General features: G+C 37.7%; 1 protein-coding gene across 1 annotated transcript; it reads right to left on the bottom strand.

Moving 5' to 3' along the window:
- Positions 1-6,876: 6,876 nt before the first annotated feature.
- On the bottom strand, positions 6,877-22,747 carry LOC139729541 (ADP-ribosylation factor 1-like). The gene is made up of 5 exons (XM_071640469.1): positions 22,626-22,747; positions 19,851-20,131; positions 16,155-16,265; positions 12,956-13,080; positions 6,877-10,342 (listed from the first exon to the last, which is right to left on the bottom strand). The coding sequence occupies exons 2-5, from the start codon at positions 19,996-19,998 to the stop codon at positions 10,181-10,183; spliced, it is 546 nt and encodes a 181-aa protein (XP_071496570.1). The 5' UTR covers positions 19,999-20,131; positions 22,626-22,747; the 3' UTR covers positions 6,877-10,180.
- Positions 22,748-23,796: the final 1,049 nt, after the last annotated feature.

Raw genomic sequence — 23,796 nt, 5'->3', positions numbered from 1 at the left:
AAGTGTTGTGTGGTCATTTCGTGGAGTACTAAAATGACTTAATTTCGTTACGTAATGGCCATTTCGTCAACGAAGTGGTCATTTTGTTACGAAACGGCCATTTCGTCGACGAAATGACTGCATTTCGTAAGAAAAAGACTATACGATACTTGCATGGGACATAATGGGACCTGGCGATACAAGATATACCGAACCGTCTTTCACGCACTCGTGGGCGCATCAGTGCGTGAAATTCTTGCATTCCTGCTTCCCTCATGTATTAGGGTCATCCTCCCACTGGAAGGATGCCAGAAGAAGCTGATTTGGCGAAACGTCGCACGACGTAACTTTCCTTTCCAGTTTTGTGATTAGCATAAGAACTTTGGAGAATACGCTGTCAGTTCAAGCAGCGTTACATGTTTTGTTTGTTCTATAATTTGACTGGAGTAAAAAGATTACTGAATCATAAATCGATGTGAGGTTATGTGAGCGTGTGTTGCTGTGTGAAGAATTGGTATTTTTTCATCAGAGTCTTGGCTGCTGAATTCATATCAAAATCCATGTTGGATGAAATTGAAGAAAATAAAAGTAACGTCGAACAGTTAACATAGTTATTCTCGTCAAGAGAGTCGGGTCAAGAGCGAAATGGTTTGAGGAAGGAAAATATTCATTTGAACAGTTGTTGAAAACTACCGAGAGCAAAGTGGTGTTAAGAAGAATAACTGAAAGTAAGGAATCGGCATACAGATACAAAGACGATATCAAAACATTAGATGATTTCATGGAAAAATATTTTTGGGATTATGATGTGCGTTAGATAAAAATCCTTCTTTATGTAATTTTTTTGTATCAGTTGAAGAAAGAATTTTTTTTTGTAAAGGAAAAGAAATTAAAAAGATGAATGTTACAGAGTAAATGTGATAAATCTCCGGGGAATAATGGATTTCAATACGAAGTGAAGTTTTATAGCACTTTTTGATCAATTTGGGGGATATTTTTAGTGAAGACATCAAACCAGGCATACGATGGGGGGAGGGGTATAGTATCCATATCCAAAAAGCATGCATAGCAATTACATTGATATAGAGCAGGGTGGTAAAATTGGCATGTCGATTAAAGATTGTATAATTATGCGCTTTAGGCTCTTTTACAGAGTGGATTTGACGCGATATACATACTTCTACTAATAATAATCATCATCATTCACATAATAACATTTAGAATAATAACAATATTAATAATAATAATAATAGTAATTATGATAACAACAGTAATAACAATAATAATAATAATAATAATAATAATGATAATAATAATGATAATAATAATAATAACAATTATTATTATTATTATTATTATTATTATTATTATTATTATTATTATTATTATTATTATTATTATTTTGAAAAAGCATTTGATTCTGCATGGTGCGAGTTTCTTCACTTTGTCTCCCTCTACAAATTAAATTTGTTAAGATCGCAACTGCTGATCTGTAACAATTAACTAACATGTCGGAAAAGAGGAACCAATGGGACTCGAACTTGTCATCTACTGCTTTCCCGTCAGCGACACTCGCAACTGTGAAGTGAAGAAACTTGCGTGCACCTGAACCTTCACCCCTCTGAATAATTTCTTTCTGCATTTGATTCTGTCGTGCGCATGTCTTTTTGTTCAAAACATTAGCATTATTTGACTTCGGTAGTTCATTTTCGATCTTGGATTAAAAGTTTTGCTTATGAATGTAACTATAACTCCAACTGTGTTATGAATGGGGGTGGGGGGAGATGGGACTCAATATAACAGGATATTTTGATATCAATCAGTCTGGGTGTGAGGCAGGGTGGCACGTATACTTCTCCATATTTGTTTTTGTTTACCATTAAAACTTTATAAGGGGTTTTCGGAAAAGAAACAAACATTAATGGTGTTCGCAGTGTCGGCAAAATGAGGTGAAACACACCTTGTCAGCATTGTTATATTTTTCTGTTTGTAAGAGATCAGCATGTAATTGGTAGGTTGCAATACATTTTGGATGAATTTGGGTGAAATTTGAATTTGATTTTTTCTTTTTTTTTTTCTTCTTTTTTTGATGATCTTGCTTACAAATCAGCATTATAGGGATTTATTTTTCTTTGGATATTAAGGTTACAGTGAAAGAGATTTTGAATCAGAAAGATATTGAGTATAGGACAAAAAAAAAGAAAGAGTAAGGGTGGTTTGTTAAGAAAGATCTTAACACTTTAATGGGGGAAATTCATTTCATTAAATAAAAGCATTTGCTTTATCAAAATTAATAGGGCTCATCACACGAGCTTGACACCGAATAAAACAGGTCCATGAGATAGACACAATAAGTATAAAAGACTCACAAGCACGACCACTGTCGACACTCGGCAGATCAGGTCCACGAGCTCGACGTTAGGCAAATAAGGCCCATAAGTGCAACACTTTCTAGGCAAATAAGACTCACACGATGAACGGCGCCATTTTAGATACCAACGACAAGTATCTGTACAGGGTGTTGCAACAGTGGCATATATGAGGTTGAAAATAATGATGGGACGAGCAGTTAGTTTCGTCATGCTAATGGGAGCAAAAATGTATTGTTACCAATTACCAATTTGTTTTCTGATGACATTTTCCTCTTCATGGACCTCAAATGAAGTCGAAAGGCTTAAAGTTTTGATATTCGATGACACCAGACACGCTGCCTTTAGGTTTGGGAAATGACAGCTTCGGATGATCAAACCTTCCACCTCCTCAAAAATAATAATCATTATTTCTCCCTTATTCTACTATTGGGGCACACTGTACCCATACTAATTCATTGGTTCATAGCTGGCGCTGTTCATCCTTTGGAGCTCGTGGGGCTTTTGTTTCTGATGTCGATCTCGTTGGCCTAATTTGCCTATAGTGTCGAGATCGTGGGCGCCTACTGTCTAGCTCGTGGGTCTTTTTCACTTGATGTCGAGCTCCTAGGCCATGTCTATTTATTCTAGTGTCTAGCTCCGGGGTTGTAAACCTCGTGGATATCGAGCCAGTGACGTGCGTACCCAATTTATTCACATCGCATCACTTTTGTCCCTGAATAGGTATTCTTTTTCAGAAATGGAAAAAAAAAAATCTTTGAATTTCTGTGCAATGGAAAAGATTGCCTAAAGAGAAGCATCATCTCATATCAAGATTTTGAGTTTGGAAGTTCTAAATTACTGACACATTTTCAGGTACTTGCGAAGAGTCAACGTTCTATGTGGTTGATCTTCTTTTACACTACATACATGGAGAAAAAGATAGTGGCTGGAAATTGTACTTTGATTTCTATTTTCAAACAAAACAGTACGGAGTAGACTGATTTTTGTACGTGACTGGATGTGTGTATGGATTCACCAGTTATGACACGTAAAACACCATCTTTTTATTTAGAAATTGGTAAGGCTTGGTGAGATATTGAGAACTACAAACATTTTGAAAACGATGCTGTTAATCCAATAAGAATAAAAACAATAAAAGTAACATTCAAATTAAACCTGCATGATGTCCACTAAAAAGTTCATTGCTTGTACTGCGTTTTGAATTGAATGTTAAAAGCGCCCATCACATGTGGATCACACAATAATGCAAATAATTAGGGATGAAGATCGCAAAGCCGTATGATGATCATTATTGTAATACCGATGTCAAATGAAATTTATAAACACAACAAATTGCAATTTGTGATGATCTTAATGAAAACAAACTTTAAATTAGAGATAAAGAAAGCCATGTGATGGCATGACGAAATGAGGATTTTATATCAAAGTTTACGTGACGTGTTAAGAAAAAGAAAAAAAAATATGGCTGTTCAAATGAACAAATGCTGCTTATGATGATGGAATTTAAGATAAAAAGTAAAGAATCATTCAATGATTAGCTGGACATAATCACTCTTCCTTAATTGTTTGTGAGAATACGTGCATTACGAAATTGAATGCTCAATTGTAAAATTCGCTTGCTCAAAAACGAAGTTGAAAGTGATTTCAAGTGCTTATTGAGTCCATCGCGCGAATTTGAAAGTACATACTTCGAAATCCATGCCCAAACACGAAATTGAATGCTTATATCTGACTTGAATTTGTAACCACTAATCTGGGTGCCCAAAAATGAATCCGAAGGCATTGAACGTGAAATCGTTTGACCACAGTCAGTGCACCGCTTCAAACATACGAATTTGAAAGCACATTATATGAAATCGAATGACAGTTTTACGAAATTGGCCGGGAAAACCTGTATTATTATCATAATAATAATAATTATTATTATTATTATTATTATCATCATCATTACTATTATTATTATTATCTCTTAAGAGACAACCTCTGTTGTTTTTGCAGAAAACCTTAAAATCATCTGCATCTCTTCTTACATTGTGATAAGGTAAAATCGTTACGGGAATATGTAATTCACCATGCATTTTGGAATGAATATAAAATATCATTTTATATCCATGCATTTTGGAATGAATATAAAATTATCATGAATATAAAATTATCATTATTATGGATTAAGACTCAGGCCTATGGATTGGAGAGACGCCGTTGGTGGAATTCTGGGTGGTTCAAATAGACAGAAATGCTTTTAACAGTTTAATCAGTTCATGATATGTACAATTTTAAGATCTATAGGACAGAAAAAACAAATTGCCCACTAAAGAAAAGGCAAGAAAATTAGTGTTGATTTGAATGATACTAATAGATGAGGAAAAAGTCCAGCGATTACGACCGGAAAGTTGCATTACATTATTTTTACGGAAAAAAAAGAAAAAGAAGAAATTCTAAGTAATCTGTTGAATGAAACAATTTAAGCCTGCATAGTTACTAAGTAAGTGGAATCACAGTCAGTGATGTTCCTGGCAACCTACGGAAATATCTGCCGTAAACGGTGTGGGAAAAGTTACAGTACAACTAATATATTGCTTTTTCTCATTTTCTTGTACATGGTACAGGCGACTCCCGTTACAACGAAGTCCTAGGCACCGTCAATTTTCTTTCGTTACTTTAAACTTTTATTATATCCGAACAAATAGCGTACAAAGATGCATATAACGATAATTATGGGTCCTGAATTTTACTTCCTTATTGATGTATCCGTTATCTCGTTAACCGTGTTTGTCATAACGAAGTTGTTGTAGTTTTTATTTTGTATTCCTCTAAACTCCCCCCCCCCCCCTCTCTCTCTCTCTCTCTCTCTCTGTCTCAAGTAGCGTGATTTCAATTCTTTTTGTCTAATTGTCGGAATTATTTCTGTAGGATTTTATAAGAAAGAAGCACAAAGTACATGTACTTGTAAGGAGATTGAAAAATTCATTAAACTAAGCAGGGGCGGATCCAGGAATTCTGTAAAGGAGGGGGGGGGGGCGCAACTAATACTTCTTGGGCAACTTCCGGGTTTCATTTCATTTTTTTCTTTTTATTTCTTTTGTTTTTAACGATAAATAAGGGGGGGGCGTGCACCTCCTGCGCCCCCCTCTGGATCCGCCACAGCTAAGTGAACGTCGGACTGCCCGAGGAAGAGGTACATCAAAGCACTATCCCACACCTTTAATACATGTACCATACAAACGACAAACAATAAGTTACACCCGAGTGTTACCTTTACCGTGAAAAATCTTCCTTTATTGTCACTCCGATTACCTGGACGCATTGTACATTTTGTCTTTCTTTCTTCTTTTTTTTTTTCAAATGTCTGCCTTACACCATGCAGTACACTGAAGAATATGACGCGTCTGCAGTTGGCTCAGTTTTTAGGTAAATTCCCCAAAAGAAGTAAACCTATTTTTTTTTTTTTTATAGAATTACTGCCAACTAAAAAACAAAAACAAAAACAAATGAAAAAAAGAAAGAAAAGCACTCTAAGGTTAAGAACGCAGACCTCCGTCAAGCAGCTAATTCCAACCCATACACCAAAAATTAATACATGTTTCTTATGTCATTATCAACTTTTCCTGCAAGTTTCATCCACATCCCTCCACAACTTTGTGAGTTATTTTGCTCACAGACAAACGAACACACAAACTAACGCTGATGACAACATTTAACCTCCTTCATTGGCGGATGTACATAGAAAACCACCCTCCAGTCTTGTGGAGAATATCTCGTACACTCCATCATCCTATTCTACAACACTAGCTCCATGATCCTCCTACTATGTCTTTTCTTTTTTTCTTTTTTTTTCAGAATAACGACTTGTTACATGTACAATGTATATTGGTCTGCTTCGTATTACAGGGGAATGTGGCATTGCGCTTCATTTCACTTTCGATAAATTCCACGATCCATAAATCGCATCACAGTGAATGCAGAGGTCGCGAAGTTTTTGTCTGTTTATTTGTTTTGTTTTGTTAGTTTTTGTTTTGTTTTTCAGTGTGAGGGGATTGCGGGCCAATGGGCGGGGGTGTCAGGGGTCAATCGTAGCCGTGTTCCGCTTCCATAGGAACGATCTCCTGGACAAATCATGAGTATTTTTATGATTTGCTTTTTTCGATTTACCCCTTTTTACTTTTTGATTTGACAATCTACAAATTCAAAAATGGCAGTGGTCTATTTTTTTTTTTTTTTAATGAGTGATTACAGTTATGTACCAAAGTGAAACGTTTCTTTATCGTACATTTAAAGTGCTGCCTTTGGCTGCTGATTGGCAATGATTCCTCAAACCAGGAGTCATGAGCGTCATACATAAAAACTGAACATAGCTTGACCGAGAACAGCATGACAACGCCATTCTTGATGTCTTTTACATGATTATGTTTATTGTTGAAAAGAACTGTGACCTTAACAAGACTGGGGACCAAATTGGACATTATTACTGTTCTTTTTTTTTGGGGGGGGGGTGGATGGGGTGGATAAAGACCTTCGTTACTTCAAACAAGCCTAGTCTCACGTAAATTAAAATTTCGATACTCATTACTGACAACACAAGCATCTGAGGCAAAACTAGTGCAATTGTATTTACACTATTCAATTGCTGAGGGAATTTTTTATCAAAAAGAAATGCATACAACAATGAATGACCGACAACCATAACAAACAAAAGCAAAACTTCGTAGCCCACATTGTGTAAACTATACCTCTGGAAATTTTGCGGTTGCTTACTTCCGGAAACATGCACATCATATGCATACAGGCTTTTCATTGTTACGAAGCCAAGGGTAACAGCAGCACGTTACATCAGATACAGTAACACTAAACACTAAACACACACACCACACCCTCACAAGCACAAAGTACATGTACTTTGTACCTCTCGCACAAACACTCTCTCAGTCTTATCCCCAATCCTATCACCATGTTTTTCCTCGCAGTATTAATTCAGAACTGGACTCAAATGATGTGATGATTGTGAAATGATTGTAATTTGAAGCCAAACCTTAACGTGGTGAAACAAAGGATGACTTTTCTTTGTTCTCTTGTGTGTTCTTTTCTTTTTCATTCTCAAATAAGGGGGTCGAATACTGCAGTTGAGCTTAGTAAAAGAAAATCCACTTCATAATGATTGGTGTATTATACCTGTATCATCTACATTTTATTAATTTCTATATTCATGAAAATTTTAATATTGTATGCCCTATTTAATTAATGTACTAACCCTTCTGAAACATGTACACCGTATATATTTAAAAAAAAAATGAATTGTTGCTGTAACATTTTTCAACACATTTCTATGCATATTTCAGCAATCACTAACAACATGTGGTATCTGAAATTTTTACATATTTGAGGGGTATCTACAGAGAGGAGTTCTTATGCAACCTGAAGACATTGTTTACGTTTTGAAAAAGAAAATTCCTTTCATTCTCCAACAGTACACGCATATTATGAAAACGTGCAACTCTATCACACAAGATTGTTCCAAGTACATCTAAGCATTGTATCTTATAACATAATGCCTGGAATGGTCAATAAACACAATCACATAATCATACAAAAGATAAAGCTGTGTAAACTTACATATTACCATCCCATGTCTTAATCTGATATCTGGTTACTTAAATAGAGAGAAATATAACTACGTAAGTGTTAAGTTCATCCTGTAGGACATGTGAATTGCTCGTTCTTGTACTACATTGTTCAAGACACATTTTACAAGTAGTCTAGTTCCACAAAGCACATTCAGAGTTATGCTTGCATGTACATGTAAATGTACATGTACATGTACAAGTACATATACAGTGTACACATGCATACAGGCACACACCTAAACCTAGTACATACACATACATTTGTAGATCACACAAATAATGGGGGAAAAATGATATAGAATAATTAACAAGCTAAGAAAGATAGAAACATCACCAAAAATATTGGATATTCTCATTTTTCTAATTCTACATATGAATGTTATGTGTGCTATTATAACTACATTGTATAGTTCTATAACTGATAAAACAAATTGTGAAAACAATGAAAATTATACCTGTATGCAATTTCTATACATATAATTATAACAGAGCACATTTCCACGTCTAGTGGATATTTCCTGATTAATGTTCAAGCTGGGGGAAAAGAAAGGATGAGTAGTTCAAAGCAAACAACAGATTGTAGACTGATAACAATCAGAAACCTACCAACTAGTGTAGATATCCCCCCCCCCCCCCTCTCTCTCTCTCTCTTGTGATTTACCATGGGTTACCGCATAAAGCCCATTCACACTAGCCACAAATTATCATGATTTCAAGTCCAGTGTTCCAACACCTATAAGCGATTACCAGTGTGGAGACAAAAATATCAATCTATTTAACAAGAAATTACACCTACATATAACTACATCATCCTACAAAGTCATTAATTTTTATGTGAAATTAAATCCTACGGGGCACTGCCAAAATTTCAAAGGATTTAACTTGATCCTTACCGGTAAGATCAACTTAGAATTATGTTTAGTTCTATTCATGTTTTCAGAATCCCCTTCAACTTATCATAATTTACACACTAATTCCTTCATCTCTTATTTTATTTGTATGTTAATGACTGCATGTAAATGTCTCCACAGTTTTCATTGTCATTGGAAGCAAGACTATCACTGGAGACACACACAGCGTACCATAATTTCAAGTTGATCTTAACTTTTAAGATTGACTTAAACTCTTTGTGAAATACCACCCAGAAATTTTCTAAGTGCAACCTAAGATATTTTACAAGAGATAACAGTCGCACACATATACCCCTCCCCCCACCAAAAAAAAACAAACAAACAAACAAAAACAAAATACAAAAGAAAAAAAATACAAAGAGTACATAGACATCAATTAAATATAATGGTTGCCCCTTAATTCACCTCATGGTTTCTGTCTCATGTACAATTGTATGTATGAATGCAACCATACAAACAAGCATCATGTGTGTATGTACACATGTATGTATATATCATATCACTGAGAATTATCAGACATTTTTGGCGAATATTCCCTAGAAAACTAGAAACTTCATTGGCTAGGAAAGTCCAAACAGAAGATATCTTTACACATCACAGCAGCACAGGCATTAAGTTCATCATGAAATGATATCTTGATGCAAGTTATCAACAACCCCTTCTCAGAGAGCTATTAAATCTTCATTTTTATAATATGGTTTGGCCGATTTTCCACAGGATAGAAAAACTGAATAGATACAGACTTCAGCAGAGCATGACCTTAGTACTCCCAGGGGGACATATTTAATCTTTTTGTTCTCATCAGCAATTGCCCTAAATATACATGTACCATCTTTACAAGTAAACATCAGACAAAATCTGTGTCTTGAGCAAGAAAGCAGTCCAGTCAAATGTGTCTAACAGACCAGTACAGCCTACTGCATACTGGGTTCTTTATCACAGTGCTGCTGACACATCTGGATACTGTACATGGACATGTACAAATGACGGGAAAGAGACTTGGAAAGCAGGGTAGGACAAAGTATTTTGCACATAATATTATGTGGGGACACATACAACTCGTAGATTTTTCAGTAACTGGCAGGGGAAGGGGGAGTGGGTGGGGGCATTCCATCGCCTTGACATAGACATATTGGGAAGGGGGCAGTGAGATCTGGTACGAGGAAAAAAAAATAAAAAAATTCTGCTCCGAGACCTGCAAGTAACGGTCGATGGGAGGGTTTAACTATGACATTGGACTACTGTAGCTGGAAAGTCTTGTTTGGACACGAGTGTGGGAGAATGTGGTGGGCGGGGATTAAGAAGAAGATTTGAGCGAATTTGACAGCCAATCAAGACCTTCGTAGAGGCCATCTCCAGATGTGGCACAGGTGTTCTGGACGTACCACTTTCTGTCCCGCATGCTGTGCAAGTCCAGTCTCTCTGTGATTTCACCTACGCCCAGGGCATTAGGTAGATCCTGAAAAGGCAATCAAAGCAACAAGGCACAACACTATGACTCATGCCATTACTGTACATTTTATTACATTTCTCTCTTTCTGGAGAGAGCAATTACCACATATCATTAGGGAGCTTTAGACTTGCAACGTGGACATTTACGACAATTGCACTGGCCATTCTCCTCTTTCCTTGCATCGTGATGCAAAGTAGCTTTCGATTACATGAGGATGCAACCCTGTAAAAAGTAAAATGGTGGCCCCATATGATCACTCAATCAAGCAGCTCTCTGCATTGTGAACTGAGCAGATGTAAAAATGGCCCCAAACTCGTATTGAAAACTCAGACTGCACAAGCTATAAAAAGATTGATTTTGATAAGTGATTTTGCGCATGTGCAGAACTTTTTTTTTTCCTCTGAACGTCCACGTCGCAGAAATCCAAAGAATGTGACACTGATTACAGCTTCTTGGCCTTAATGCCCTTGATGTTGGACCTCTAATTCAGTTTTCTGGGGATTTAGTTTGATAGCTGCCCTTTAATATTCTACCCTTCTCCAAAACTGACCACAAACATTCTGCCAAATTTCTTCATGAGGTTAGTGTGCCAACAGAATGAACCAAATCTAAGTAGGACAAACAGATTAAAAGAAGCGTTACTAAAATTCATCGTTTACTCTGTAAAAGGCAACTCCCTCACAAGCATATTTAAGGAAAGAAAAAGTCAGTACATTAACATAAATACGTGGGGAGCATACCCATGACAATTTCAGAAATCTCTTGCATTCTATTGTAAACTTTTTGCAAACCCCAACAATTAGATGTGGGGGCCTACTCCAGTAAAGTTACACATTATGTGACGGTTTCTACTCTACGGGGTCTCTGAAACCAGTAAATGATAAAAAAAAGATCTAGTTTCTAGTTATGTTGGTGAGGCAAGCATTATAGTTTTGTAAAAAAGAAATGGCTTATTTCAGGTGCTGAAATGGGTCTTGACACAAACCAACGCCCTGTTGCTACAGTAGAAACCCGACTTGCGATAAAACACAACTTAATATCAAACGCAAGTATCACCTGCAAATTGTGTTTGATCCTTGCGTTCCGTTGCGAGAAAAGTCTTGCGTTTGATTGCAATCTGAATTTGATTCTCCTTTAACATTTAGATTGAAGTCATTGTGGATGAGGATAGTCTGAAATTAGCCTAAATAAATCCCTGCAAATAGCAAGCTCATCCTCTGCACATCGCAGCGAGTGATGGCAGTAAGTACAATGCATTAAAAAAGTACACTAAAACATGAAAAAATGTGCCAATTACATGTACCTTCAGTAATGAAGTTTTAGAGAAGACTACTTTAGGATTAAAATAGCTAGGAAACCTGGATATGCCTAGAATTTGCTTGTGCAAAAAATACACTCAATTTCTGGCTGACTTCAGTCCCTGAATAAACACATTCTGCGATATGATTTTGAAATGAATAAGTGGGACTATGGGATGATCTAAAGCTGTGGCAAGTTCGGTGGCAAGGACTTTCTATGATCGCAGCTTGTAGTTTACACTTTGAATAATTTCTAACATGTGCAAATTCCGAGAACTACTATAGAAAGTGTAAGATTTCACAGGGTTGTCAATACAAGGTTGTCTACATAGAGCATTACACATATCATAACATCTCTACGAACACTTTGCTGTAGCTAGATACGCATACGTACATACGTGCAATGCTATCTTCATTAGACAATGATCAAGGGGGGGGGGGTGGTCGTTCCTTTCTGGACTGTTTCAGACAGCGTATTATACTTATCAACGGACTACATCTTTGTAGTTGATGAAAACTGACCTTCATATGAATTTCTGCATTGTATCAGCGACTGATTTTACTTTACACAATTCAATAAAGCTTTGCTGAACAAAATATCACCGAAGAATGTGACACTGGTGGTGACAATGCTCCTTTTTTGCTACAATATCTGCAGTTTTATTGACCATTATGAATCAAACACAACTTTGCGTTTGATCAGAATCAAACGCAAAGCTGCATTTGATGGTGTTGCATATATGACATCAAGCACGAGTCCTTTCAGTAATGGACTGGCATTTAAATGCAAAGTTGCGTACAATTTGGGGGGATTAGCGTTTTATTTTCTGAGTTGCGCTTATGTGCGAAGTTTCTAGCAATGGGGCCCAGAACTTAATATGTACCGTTAAATGTGACATTTTCAGTTGCCTTACGGAAGGCAGGTAAAATATCTTTTCTTGAAAATTGCACTACAGGCAACTCCTATCATAACAAAGTCCTTTGGAACAGGGCAAATTTCTTTCATTATACCAATCAAACCTTTGTTGCTGCTGATCATATTAAGTATATACAAAATGTACATTGTAAATATAAATAATTTGGGGACCTGAATTTTTACTCTGTTGTGACAGGAGTGCACTTTATTCTGAATATGGGTGAGATGCTGTGAAAAGCATACCCAAAGAGCCTTCACTCAAAGTTACAACCAGCAAATCTGAGACTGGTTCTTGCGACAACCCCCCCCCCCCCCCCCCCCACACACACACACACACAAACACCCGTCACACGAGTGCTATCACCTTCAGGTCTGTACACTGTCCTGCTGGTTTACACTACATACCTGTTTGTTTGCGAACACAAGAAGGACGGCACCTCGTAGTTCATCCTCATTCAGCATCCGTTTGAGCTCCTCTTTTGCCTCACCAATACGCTCCCGATCGTTGCTGTCCACCACAAATATGAGACCTACGACATTGTATCAATCAAACATTGGGTAGATAACATGCGGTGATTACTGTTAAAATTGGACGGCATCAAGTAACACTCAGTGACAGGCATACAAATACTTTATTACCAACACATTGATGATGAACATCACACAACAGATGTCTTGCATAGTGTACCTAACATGAAAATAATACAAAAAGCATGTGAGACTTTAATAGAGGTAATACAGAAACTATACAATCAGTATAGTTTCTATTAACTATACACAGCCCAGTCACTGTAAAAATGCACGGCGTCTGGTCAGGCAAAGTTTCCATGTCACACAGTTAAGGTACTCAAATTCAGAGCTGCATAATGTCCCAATATATACATGTAAAATGTACATTCTCACTAATCACTATCTTTCACTCATTTCTTCATAATAATCTTACTTGACTTTGCTGCATTCTAATCGTATCATCTTCTCTAATTCTCAAGGGGCACAATAGTTGTTGCCCCATTTACAAAACCATTAGAAATACATGTAACTTAAAAAGGCAGACTCTGGATTGTAAACAATGTGAATGGAGTATCAGAAAAATAAAAATGTGTAAAATGATAACAATCGGCTTATTTTCCTGTGTTCCTGTACCTCGTACAATATTGCACCACAATTGAAAAACAAACATGCCTCAACTTTGCCAGTTACTACATCCATGCATGCAATTTTAATGAGAACTTTTGGCAAAAACACAAGTTGCAACACTAAACAGTGACTACAATTATTCAATTGTTCTTTCTGACGATTGTGACATTTTTGGTACTTCCTTCCCAACCTCAAAGAGCTTACCAGGAATGACCGCTCGATTCTTTTTTTTTATATTGTTGTACATGTGTGACATTGCAAACTGTATTAGTTTTCTCATTCAGCAATGGCAGCACTGAAACTTTTGAAATTTATAACTTTTGAACAGATTGTCTGATTTTCCTCAAACTTCACTGATAAGTTCTACTACTATCGCACTAATTATTGCTGCATAATTCCCATTCTATCCTTAATAATTACATGTCTATACTTCATGCTGATTTACACTGCATATTTCACCACCCCCTCCCTATGTCAAAGAAGATTATATGACATATTGAAATGTCACATATTTTCAGAAATCATTTCTTGAGTAGTCCATATGAATATTCAAATGAGCACAATTTTTTATTCATTTCTATACAGAAATGACAAAAATCTCATATTTCAGTTGTAAAAATATAAAACTTGCCTTAAAACCACCCAAAATATAAAAGAACAAATGTTAACTCTGATATGTCTTGGTATGGGAACATGCTTATACTTGTATTAGCTAAAAATATATATATTTTTTTCAATTTCATACATAACACACATGAAAATTTGTGAGGGTATGACATCAACTCACTCATTTAACCATCAAATACTGTATACGCTATATATTTCGCGGGGGTTTTATTTTCGCGAATTTCGCGAGTCGGGAGCTATTCGCGAAATTAACAACACGCGAAAATATTACCTTCCAAAATGAATCCCTTGCCTTGATGATACGAACATTTCAGTACTAGTACACCATGTCATGGCTTACCGAACAGACCAACACATACTGGCTAAACTTGTTTACGTACATATAACACGTCCACGTTTACTTACGAATACTGTAGAGAGCCAATCCATTATCGCAAGGGGACCACTCGTCAGAAATCTAGCGCGATGGACTTAACCACTTCAAAAATTGTTGAATTCTAACTAATATAGTTCGCAGAGTTTGGTAAGTTTTTTTCATGCAGTGTATAACTAGTATCATTCTTATTTGCTAGTAAGTTGAGAAATTCACACTTTCTTTGCCACTTCATATTTTCTCTGGTCCCCCAATCGCGAATTTAACCACTCGCGAAAATGTGTGACAGCGGCAATTCGCAAAAATTTATGTACGCGAAAATTATAGCGTATACAGTACAAAATCAAATATTAAGTGAATGAATATGATTTTTTACAATTGTTCCATACGTAACACCATATCTTACATTTAAGCAAGAGAAGTCCTTAAAATTTGAATGAATTTGCATTACATACATGTAATTTTCTTTTACTTCATTGAATTTCAAATTTCAACTCATAAGCTTCAAAATGATACCAAACACTTCAATATTGACCAAAGATGAAATTTTGCCTGCTCAGAAGACCCATAAGCTTCAAAATGAGACCAATACTGACCAAAGAAGAAATTTTGCCTTCTCAAGGGACCAATAAGCTTTAAAATGATACCAAACACTTCAATACTGACCAAAGACAAAATTTTGCCTTCTCAAGGGACCCATAAGCTTCAAAATGATACCAAACCCTTCAATACTGACCAAAAATGAAATTTTGCCTTCTCAGGGGACCCATTAGCTTCAAAATGATACCAAACACTTCAATATTGGCTACCAGTCGCACAGCGCATTGCTTTCAAGCTCTTGGCAATTGTGTACATGTGTCTTCAAGGAAAAGCTCCTACTTACTGTTTTGTATCTCAAATCTCTTATCATCCCATACTATTCTGCCGAATCTGGACTATGTTCAAGTACAGATAGCACCTTACTCCACATACCAAAACCAACAGTAGAGGTGGGGACAATGCTTTTGTGACGGCTGGACTGCGATTGTGAAGCGATCTACCACGGTTCATCCACATTTCCCCATCCCTTCATGTCTTCAAGAAGAATCTTAAGACTTTTCTTCTCAATGCCAATCTGTGACTGAATTTTGTTGTAAAGTGCTGTGAAACCAGTCATTAGGGAGCTTTAGATTTTAGACGCGCGGACGTTCAAAGCGAAAAAAACATGGTCTGAGCATGCGCAGTAGCTTGACGTGCGCTTCGCGCAAGCTCAGACCATGTTTTTTTCCCTTTGAACATCCGCGTGTCTAAAATCTAAAGCTACCTATTGACTGTGTAAGAGCGTTGTATAAAATAGATCCGATTGTATTGTATTGTACTGAATACATTGGCCAAAGCCCAAATTTTGTCTTTTCAGGGGCCCTTATCTTGGACTTGCCCACGGGACAGCATTTATCAAAGCACCTTGACTTTTACACTAGAACTCACCTTGTGTGTTCTGGAAGTAATGCCTCCACAGCGGTCTGATTTTATCCTGGCCGCCCACGTCCCACACTGTGAAGCTGATGTTCTTGTATTCCACTGTCTCGACATTGAATCCTGGAATAGAAATGCGCCATAGCAGGGCAAATATACAAAGGAAACTTCAGGTCTACTTGACAGAAGGGTAAAGAGAACAGTTCTCTGATTTGTGAGTGTGTGTGTGTGTGTGTGTGGGTGTGCATGTGTGTGAAAATACGCCATGTACTTTGTAGCCATACTGTATGCATCCATGAATTAGGGGTAGTTTTGTCTATCTTGTGAATTGTACCTTTTTATAGATGTATTTGTTATTACATGTATATGTGTATTATTGTTATGACATATTTGTTATGTTAATTTTGTAAACTGCACTTTAAATTTTTAGCTGTAATACTGCTGATCAGTACTTTGCATACTTATCAATTTCTAATGAAATGCATTAATATAATACACTCACTACAGTATTCACTGAAAAAAAAATGTCGCTACGGCGACTGGTGTATGCCTCCGCCATAATGCATGGTTCTCCTAATAGGTCTATAGTACAATGTCTTGACAATGTGTGATGACAGTTTCACACAATTGGCAAAATATCAAAATGACAGGTTTGCCACAAATGTGCTGAATGTTCACTTTCCTAGAACTAGGTTCAATTGGATGAATGATTAAAATGTCAGAGTGCAGGTATTTGGGGGAAATGATGATTTTTACTTGACTTTTGACCCTTTTATAAGTTTATGCATTGAGTAATTTTCAAGGTATTGAGAAAAAGTATAATTTCAGTATCAAATGGTAAAATAGTATTATCTAAACCTGGCCTTTGACCTTTGACCTCACAGTTCCAAAGAGAATCACTGTTAGGTAGAACATGCATAAATATGTAAGTTTCATGATAATACCTTGAGTTACTTTTGAGATATGGAGGAAGAAGTGCAATTCAGCACTTTCACTTGACCTTTGACCTTTTGACCTTTGACCTTTTGGCAAGAAACTTCCCACAGAATATATATTGGGTTATACGGTACATGCATACATCAAGTTTTAAAAAAATCCTTCAGGCATTGCATAAATATAAGGAAAGTAGTGATATTTTGAGGAGTTGACCTTGACCTTTGACCCCTGACCTTTGACCCATGACCCCCAACTTCCCTAGATAATCACTGCCCATCGGTACATGCATATATACTAAGTTCCATGAAGATACCTTGAACCATTTGCCAGATATGGAGAAAAACATGAAATTTCAACCTTTTTTCACAAAATAACCTGTGACCTTTGACCTTTGAACCCGTGACCCTAAAATTCAAATAAAGTATCATCCCCCCAGGATATACCCTCATACCAAGTTTGATGCAAAACCACCTCACGGTTCTTGAGATATCCACAAAAACAAAACGGGACAGACGTACAGACATACGTACGGACGTACGGAAGTACGGACGACCCGAAAACATAATGCCTCCGGCCACTTCGTTGGCAGAGGCATAAAAACTTGTCTGTTGTATCCAAAAGTGCATCACTTTTCTCAGTGTTTGTGGGTTTTTTAAATAAGAAGCCTCATTATTTCTGTATGTTCTAGTGTGTTTCCTCACAATAATTTGTGTTTGTTTTAATATCTTCAGTAAGTTTTGCCAAATGATGCAAGGTGCCTGTTAAAGGACAAGTTCACCTTCATAAACATAAGGATTGAGAAAATGCAACAATATTAGTAGAACACATCAGTGAAAGTTTGAGGAAAATTGCACAATCGATGCAAAAGTTATGAATTTTTTAAATTTTTGTGTTGGAACCGCTGGATGAGGAGACTACTACAGCTTGTGAGTCATATGCGTACAACAGTATAAAGAAAATGTAAAAGAAAATTCAACATATTTTCACTTTTTTTGGCATAATAAAAGTGCACTTGACTTGCCTCTTTCTAAAGGCAGGGGGAATAATATTACCCATAACATTTGTCGGTAACGAGTCAGGGGAATGTGTACTTTTTTCAAAAGATGGAATTTTGTGAAATTCTCTTTATATTTTCCTTGTATTGTTGTACGCATGTGACATCTAAGTTATTCATACACTGCAGTAGTCTTCTCATCCAGCGGGTACTGCACAAAAACTTCAAAAATTCATAACTTTTGAACGGATTGTCTGATTTTCCTCAAACTTTCAATGATGTGTTCTACTAATATTGCTACATTCTCTCAATCCTTATGTTTATGAAGGTGAACTTGTCCTTTAAGATTTTGAATGATATTTCAGCGTGTAGGACCCTACTGTGAAGAATGACTGAGCATGTGTGCAATATAAACCTATTACATGTGAGAAAAAGTGTGCATGTTTGTGTCTTCATTCACACACACCATTCAACAGGGCTCCAAGTATTGCATGAAATACAATGTAGTGCTATTGTGTGATGTGTGCATGGCCGGCCACACTATTGCAGGATTGCAATTGCTGCTGGGGCTACACTGTATGCACACCGACTTGATTGTGCTATGCTTTCTTTCGGAGACTTTCTTGAATGTTCTCAGAATTGGCACAGAAACAACAGTGATAAGTACCCTGATATTAGTAATGACAGAAACAAAAACAAAAACATAGTTGTCCCTGGATAGCAGAATATGTCATTGTCTGTAAGACTGATTAATTCAGTGGCAGATGATGCTCCATTGCTTACTGACACATTGCATCTAGACTCGCACATGATCATATGTGTGTTGGTTTGCGAGGCAGGTGATTCTCTGAGTTCAAAAGACAATAATTTGCTTGTGCTGGCATGTAGTGTACGCTGTAAGCCTCACCCCAAATTTACTGCTTATTTCTATCAAACTTTAAAAAATAGTGTGGCCTTGTTGCCGTCCAATATGGTAAATACTGTATATGCACCAACTGTAGTTGCCTTGCAGTAAACCAAAATATTGAATATTCACATGTAACAGGTACAAGAATTTCACATTTATGGGGCTGAATTCCTCCCAATGCGTGCTTGACAGGGGAGAAAATGGAGCCTACATGACACCCATGAAGCCTCTCAGAAAATCTTGCCAAAATCTATTGGCTTCAACATGTAGTATGCCTTCTGCAAACACTACTGTAGCTGCAGCTGATACCGGTATGTCTAACAGATTTATGCAATGCCAAAATTTAGCAAATACTGTATTACCACATACATACATGTATACATATACTTGTACAAATGTGTGCATGGGGGAATATACGTCTGAAAAGAAGCTATCTCCAGCGGTGGGTATCTTACGGGGAATTTGTTCCAAAGGGGAAATTTTTTATTCCCCTTAAGGTTTTGACAATGTTTTTCAAAGCCTTATCATTGATCTGGGGCCTCGGGACTACCTAGAAAGAGAGAGAGAAAGAGAGAGATAATATTTATATATTTATATTTACACATGCACTTACTTCTGAATTCTTAAAATGTACTATCACTGAAGAGCACTCTCTTCTTATCATTATTATTATTATTTTTTTTTTATTTATTTATTTTTTTTTTTGGGGGGGGTCATTTTCCATCTAGGCATTCCTCTTCTCTTCAAGTCAATAAACCTTGGCAAAGTTTTACATTCAAGAATTGCAACAGCAACAATAAATGTCAGCAAGTGGCTTCACAGCTTTTCATCAGAATTTGACCGCTTGGTTAACATGGAAAGTCCATCCTACCTATTGTTGGGATAGTTGTAACGATTTCACCAAGCTTGAGTTTGTAGAGGATTGTTGTCTTTCCAGCAGCATCAAGTCCAACCATCAATATCCTCATCTCCTTCTTCCCTACGAGAGCCTGAAGGACCTTTGCGAAAATACCACCCATCGTATTCACAGGTACAGTGTATCTGCCTCCCAAGAAATGGGTTCAAATCCGTAGCCTGATTGCACCTTTCACAAGTGGTGAGGCTGCTGAGCAAGCCGTGGCTGGTGTTGCCTACAATGCTATGAGGAAAAGGCTGAAAACAAACATAACAGGTACATTGTATTGGTCAGCAAGAATGCAAGGTGGACAGATTATTTATAGCTTAGCTTTATCCGTGCACACCCACTTTCTGAAGTCACATGCATGTACAGTAAAATACTGAGATCATCTGGCCTAATGTGCAGTACAGGTGGCATCACTTTATCCCTATACTGACATACTGTAAGATGCCCGAACGAATACGGAACTTTAAATTTCGCACAAAACGGCCGGTTAACGATCGCCCCGTCACTGTACAGGCATGCTAACCTGGAAACATTGAACTGCACATTACTTGAATACGAGACCATTCTGAAGCAAATAATTTTCACACAACAATAGATCTACCATACTGTACTTTAAAATGAATCCATAAGGATTGGAACAATCATCCCCCAGTATTCCCACTGAACACGTACTAGCCATCCCCTTAATACCAAGAGTAGGAGAAGCTGAGAGAACTTGGCCTCTGTGGTTGTTTACTTTTTGTAAATGCCAGGTCAATAAGATTGTGCTCAAGTTTAACCCGTTGAGGACGGTTTGATTTTGCTACAACACGCATTTCCCATAGACACTTGCCCGAGTATACTCGGGACTCGTCCTTAACGGGTTAAGGATAGACTAACAGAACAAGAATTTGCAGTCATTTTACGAGGTCTTAGGGTTCTTTTCTTAACTTCCCTGCTTTTAATATTACAATTTTCTTCTTTCACTAATAAAGGATGTAGCATCACTCACCTTCGCATTTCACGCCATCCTCTACACTTACTCAAAACAAATTGGTGAAGTCTTTGATAGCATCTACCAATTATTGTTGCTTTGTTCATTCTCTGGTGGTCAAAGTGGACAGTCATTCGTATTACTGAATGACCGTCCTTGTGTGATTAGAACTCCATAGAATGTCAGTGATGTACTGTAGTGTGTACCAAATATGCAAAAAAAAACTTTGGCGATGTGCGGGACACTGACGTATAAAGTAAAAAAAAAAATGCACCAAGGTGTGACCTCCCATGCCAAAATTAGACTACACATGAAAGCATCTTCTTGTACACTGTACAGCGCGTAGGTTTTACATGTAGCCGGTGGTCAAATTTCGGACACCGTTATTGTTGAATTATGACTGAGTGGCTTGCTTAATGATGTGATATATAGGCGGTGTATGAGTGAAGGGCGTTCTGGCTTGGGTAAACCATGGACCTACGTTGTACTTCTACTTAGCCTTAAACGTCTTTGAATCTGACCCGACCCTTCCCTGTTGTGTATTGTCTTTGTGTAAATACGAGACGCTGTGCAAAGCATCCACCCGCTACTTCTCTGTACGGCGACGGGGCTGTGTATTTAACACAGAAATTCATACTGTCGATTACTGAATGTAAAAGGGGAGTCATGCACTATATACAGGTGTAGCTCTCCAGGAAGTTCATGCTGAGAAAGACCTTGGTTTTTTTTTAGAAGATTCTAAATTGTGTTGGAAGATCAAGTTTCACATGCAACTTTGAAAGCTACGTAGAGTTGCAGGCCCCTTAATAATAGCGCACATTTCTGATATCGATCAGTGACCTTGTAAGTTATGGTTCTATTGGAATCTTCAGCATTTTTCCCGTATGCGAGTGGGATTTCATAGAATTTCCGTGATCAACGAACTGTAATTTAAACATGTATAAACATTAACGACGGGAAGGGATGCGGGTCACTCACCTATACAAAATATACATAACATGGGACTCTTGATCTTGCCAATTACTAAAATTTACCTAGGTAACACGTTAGTGGTTTAGTAGACTAGTACAGCTGTAGTACTGATCTGGGCCTTACAAACTTGTCATGCTTGTAGTAGACTAGGATAAGATACTGTAGAATCATACATTTCATTAGCAATATATTGTTAGCATTGTCCTGCTTCGAATGCTTGTCTATCCGCCAGTCGGCTCTGGTCAGACTGGTGGTGTGTAGTCTGGTTGGGGCTCTGCAGTGGAGTGGAGACTGGAATAACAATGTAAATGGTATCGTATGTCATGTGCAGTGCCAGTCAGTAGTACACAGGCACAGCACACTCAGGGCACAGCCGCGCCACATCACACTAAGGAGAGAAAAGCTAAAAGGGGTAATTTTACTACTCGCATATCATGCGTTCTTGTTCATGATAGAAGTTGCATCGATCATCGTCAGCAATGCGACGCATTCTGTTTACAAACAAACCAAAAAAACCTTGCCGGTTCGATGGCAAGACACGAGACAACCATTAAAACTACCGGCTAACCTAACGTTAGATCCTGTGACATCAGAGTCAAGTTGTGTGGCGAACTGTATGTACGTTGCCGCAGTCAGCGAGAACGAGAAGACTGCGGGTGGTGTGTACGTGTATGCATCATTGCGATCTGCAGAGTGCAGTGAAGTTGGCTAGACTACTTGTCCAACTGACATCTTTTTAGACGTTATAAGTGAAAAATCAACTGAGAGATAATTAGGTATACTACGTATTTACGTACCGTCAATTAGAGTAATCACAGTCGACAGCGAATGAAAGAGCTGGGTGCAGATAGTTCGTTACAAACAACTCTACTTTAGTGCACAATCATGTCACGTTCTGACAGAAATGGGTGGATCGACTACTAGTATGCGCAACGCATGTATTGCCCATTTACATTGCACGCATACGTAGTCGCTATAGTCGTCACTCAACTTCCCGGTGTGTAGGGCGAAATTAAATGTTACAGCGAAATTAGGTAACGGTGACGTCGACGCGTCCGTAAACTTGATGATCACAAGCTTTCATCGCATCGTGGCATATCACAAATCAAAATATGGATGGCAAATTTACAATGTACCAGACTCGTGTACAGCCGTAGTTGACTTGAGAGCATGTAGTTACACTATAACCAGTACCTAATTTCTTTCTTTTTTCAGTGATAGCATCGGAAGTTTCATAGTAACTGACAAATTTCTGCCAACACTTCTAACATGTTAGAACTTTTGTTATTGTAAATCGAATCTATCAACGGAAGATCACACATAGCCTAAAGTAGGAAAGAATTACAGAGGTCGGATATTGCAGCTTTCCATGGCATAGGCCTACTTGTTATGAACAGATTCTAGCGTCTGTAGAAGAGCATTGATTATTCCTTATTGATACAACCAAAATCTGAATAATACCGCGGTACTCATCAGTATGACACGTTTTTACGGGTAAAAACCCAACTCGAATAACTAAATTCCGCAGAAGCCTAGTTTCGCCTATAAAGCGGCTGCGCCACCTCGCATCACTACTTTAGCGCACCAACCGTAAACTTCTCTGACATTTGCAAATGCATGACCAGATTGGAATTTTCGGAGGCAGCGAAATGACTGCTCCTCGCGCGCGTGCATGTGGGTGTACTTGTGTGTTCTGGGCCCCGTTGCAAGAAACTCAAATTGCGTTTAAACGCAACTCACATCCTACGCAAGTATCTCACGCAACTTGCGTAGGATACTTGCGCGCCGTTGCTAGAAAAGACTTGCGTTTGATTGCAACTTGCGTTTGATTGATAAACGCGCAATCGGAACGAATTGTCATGGACGAGCCTAATTTCCGGTATTTCCCCGAAAAAACGGAACGCGCGTCTAGTCAGCGTAGCTCTCAGTCGTCTGCTCCCTGCCTGTTGCTGCTCCACCGGTGAGTAT

The sequence above is a fragment of the Diadema antillarum genome, unplaced genomic scaffold, assembly GCF_040938485.1.
Source record: "Diadema antillarum isolate AM-2024a unplaced genomic scaffold, OU_Dant_1.0 seq00000244_RagTag, whole genome shotgun sequence".
Lineage (NCBI taxonomy): Eukaryota > Metazoa > Echinodermata > Echinoidea > Diadematoida > Diadematidae > Diadema > Diadema antillarum.
Note: the sequence above shows the minus strand (reverse complement) of the source record. Positions and strands in the feature narration are given on the sequence as shown.

What these genes read in the sequence shown, in the direction of transcription:
- LOC139729541 (XM_071640469.1), bottom strand. Translation starts at nt 19,998, where the DNA reads ATGGGTGGTATTTTCGCAAAGGTCCTTCAGGCTCTCGTAGGGAAGAAG. An exon ending in TTACTTCCAGAACACACAAG is followed by an intron (nt 13,081 to 16,154) that starts GTGAGTTCTAGT and finishes ACAATGTCGTAG; the next exon opens with GTCTCATATTTGTGGTGGAC. An exon ending in TTGTGTTCGCAAACAAACAG is followed by an intron (nt 10,343 to 12,955) that starts GTATGTAGTGTA and finishes TTGCCTTTTCAG; the next exon opens with GATCTACCTAATGCCCTGGG.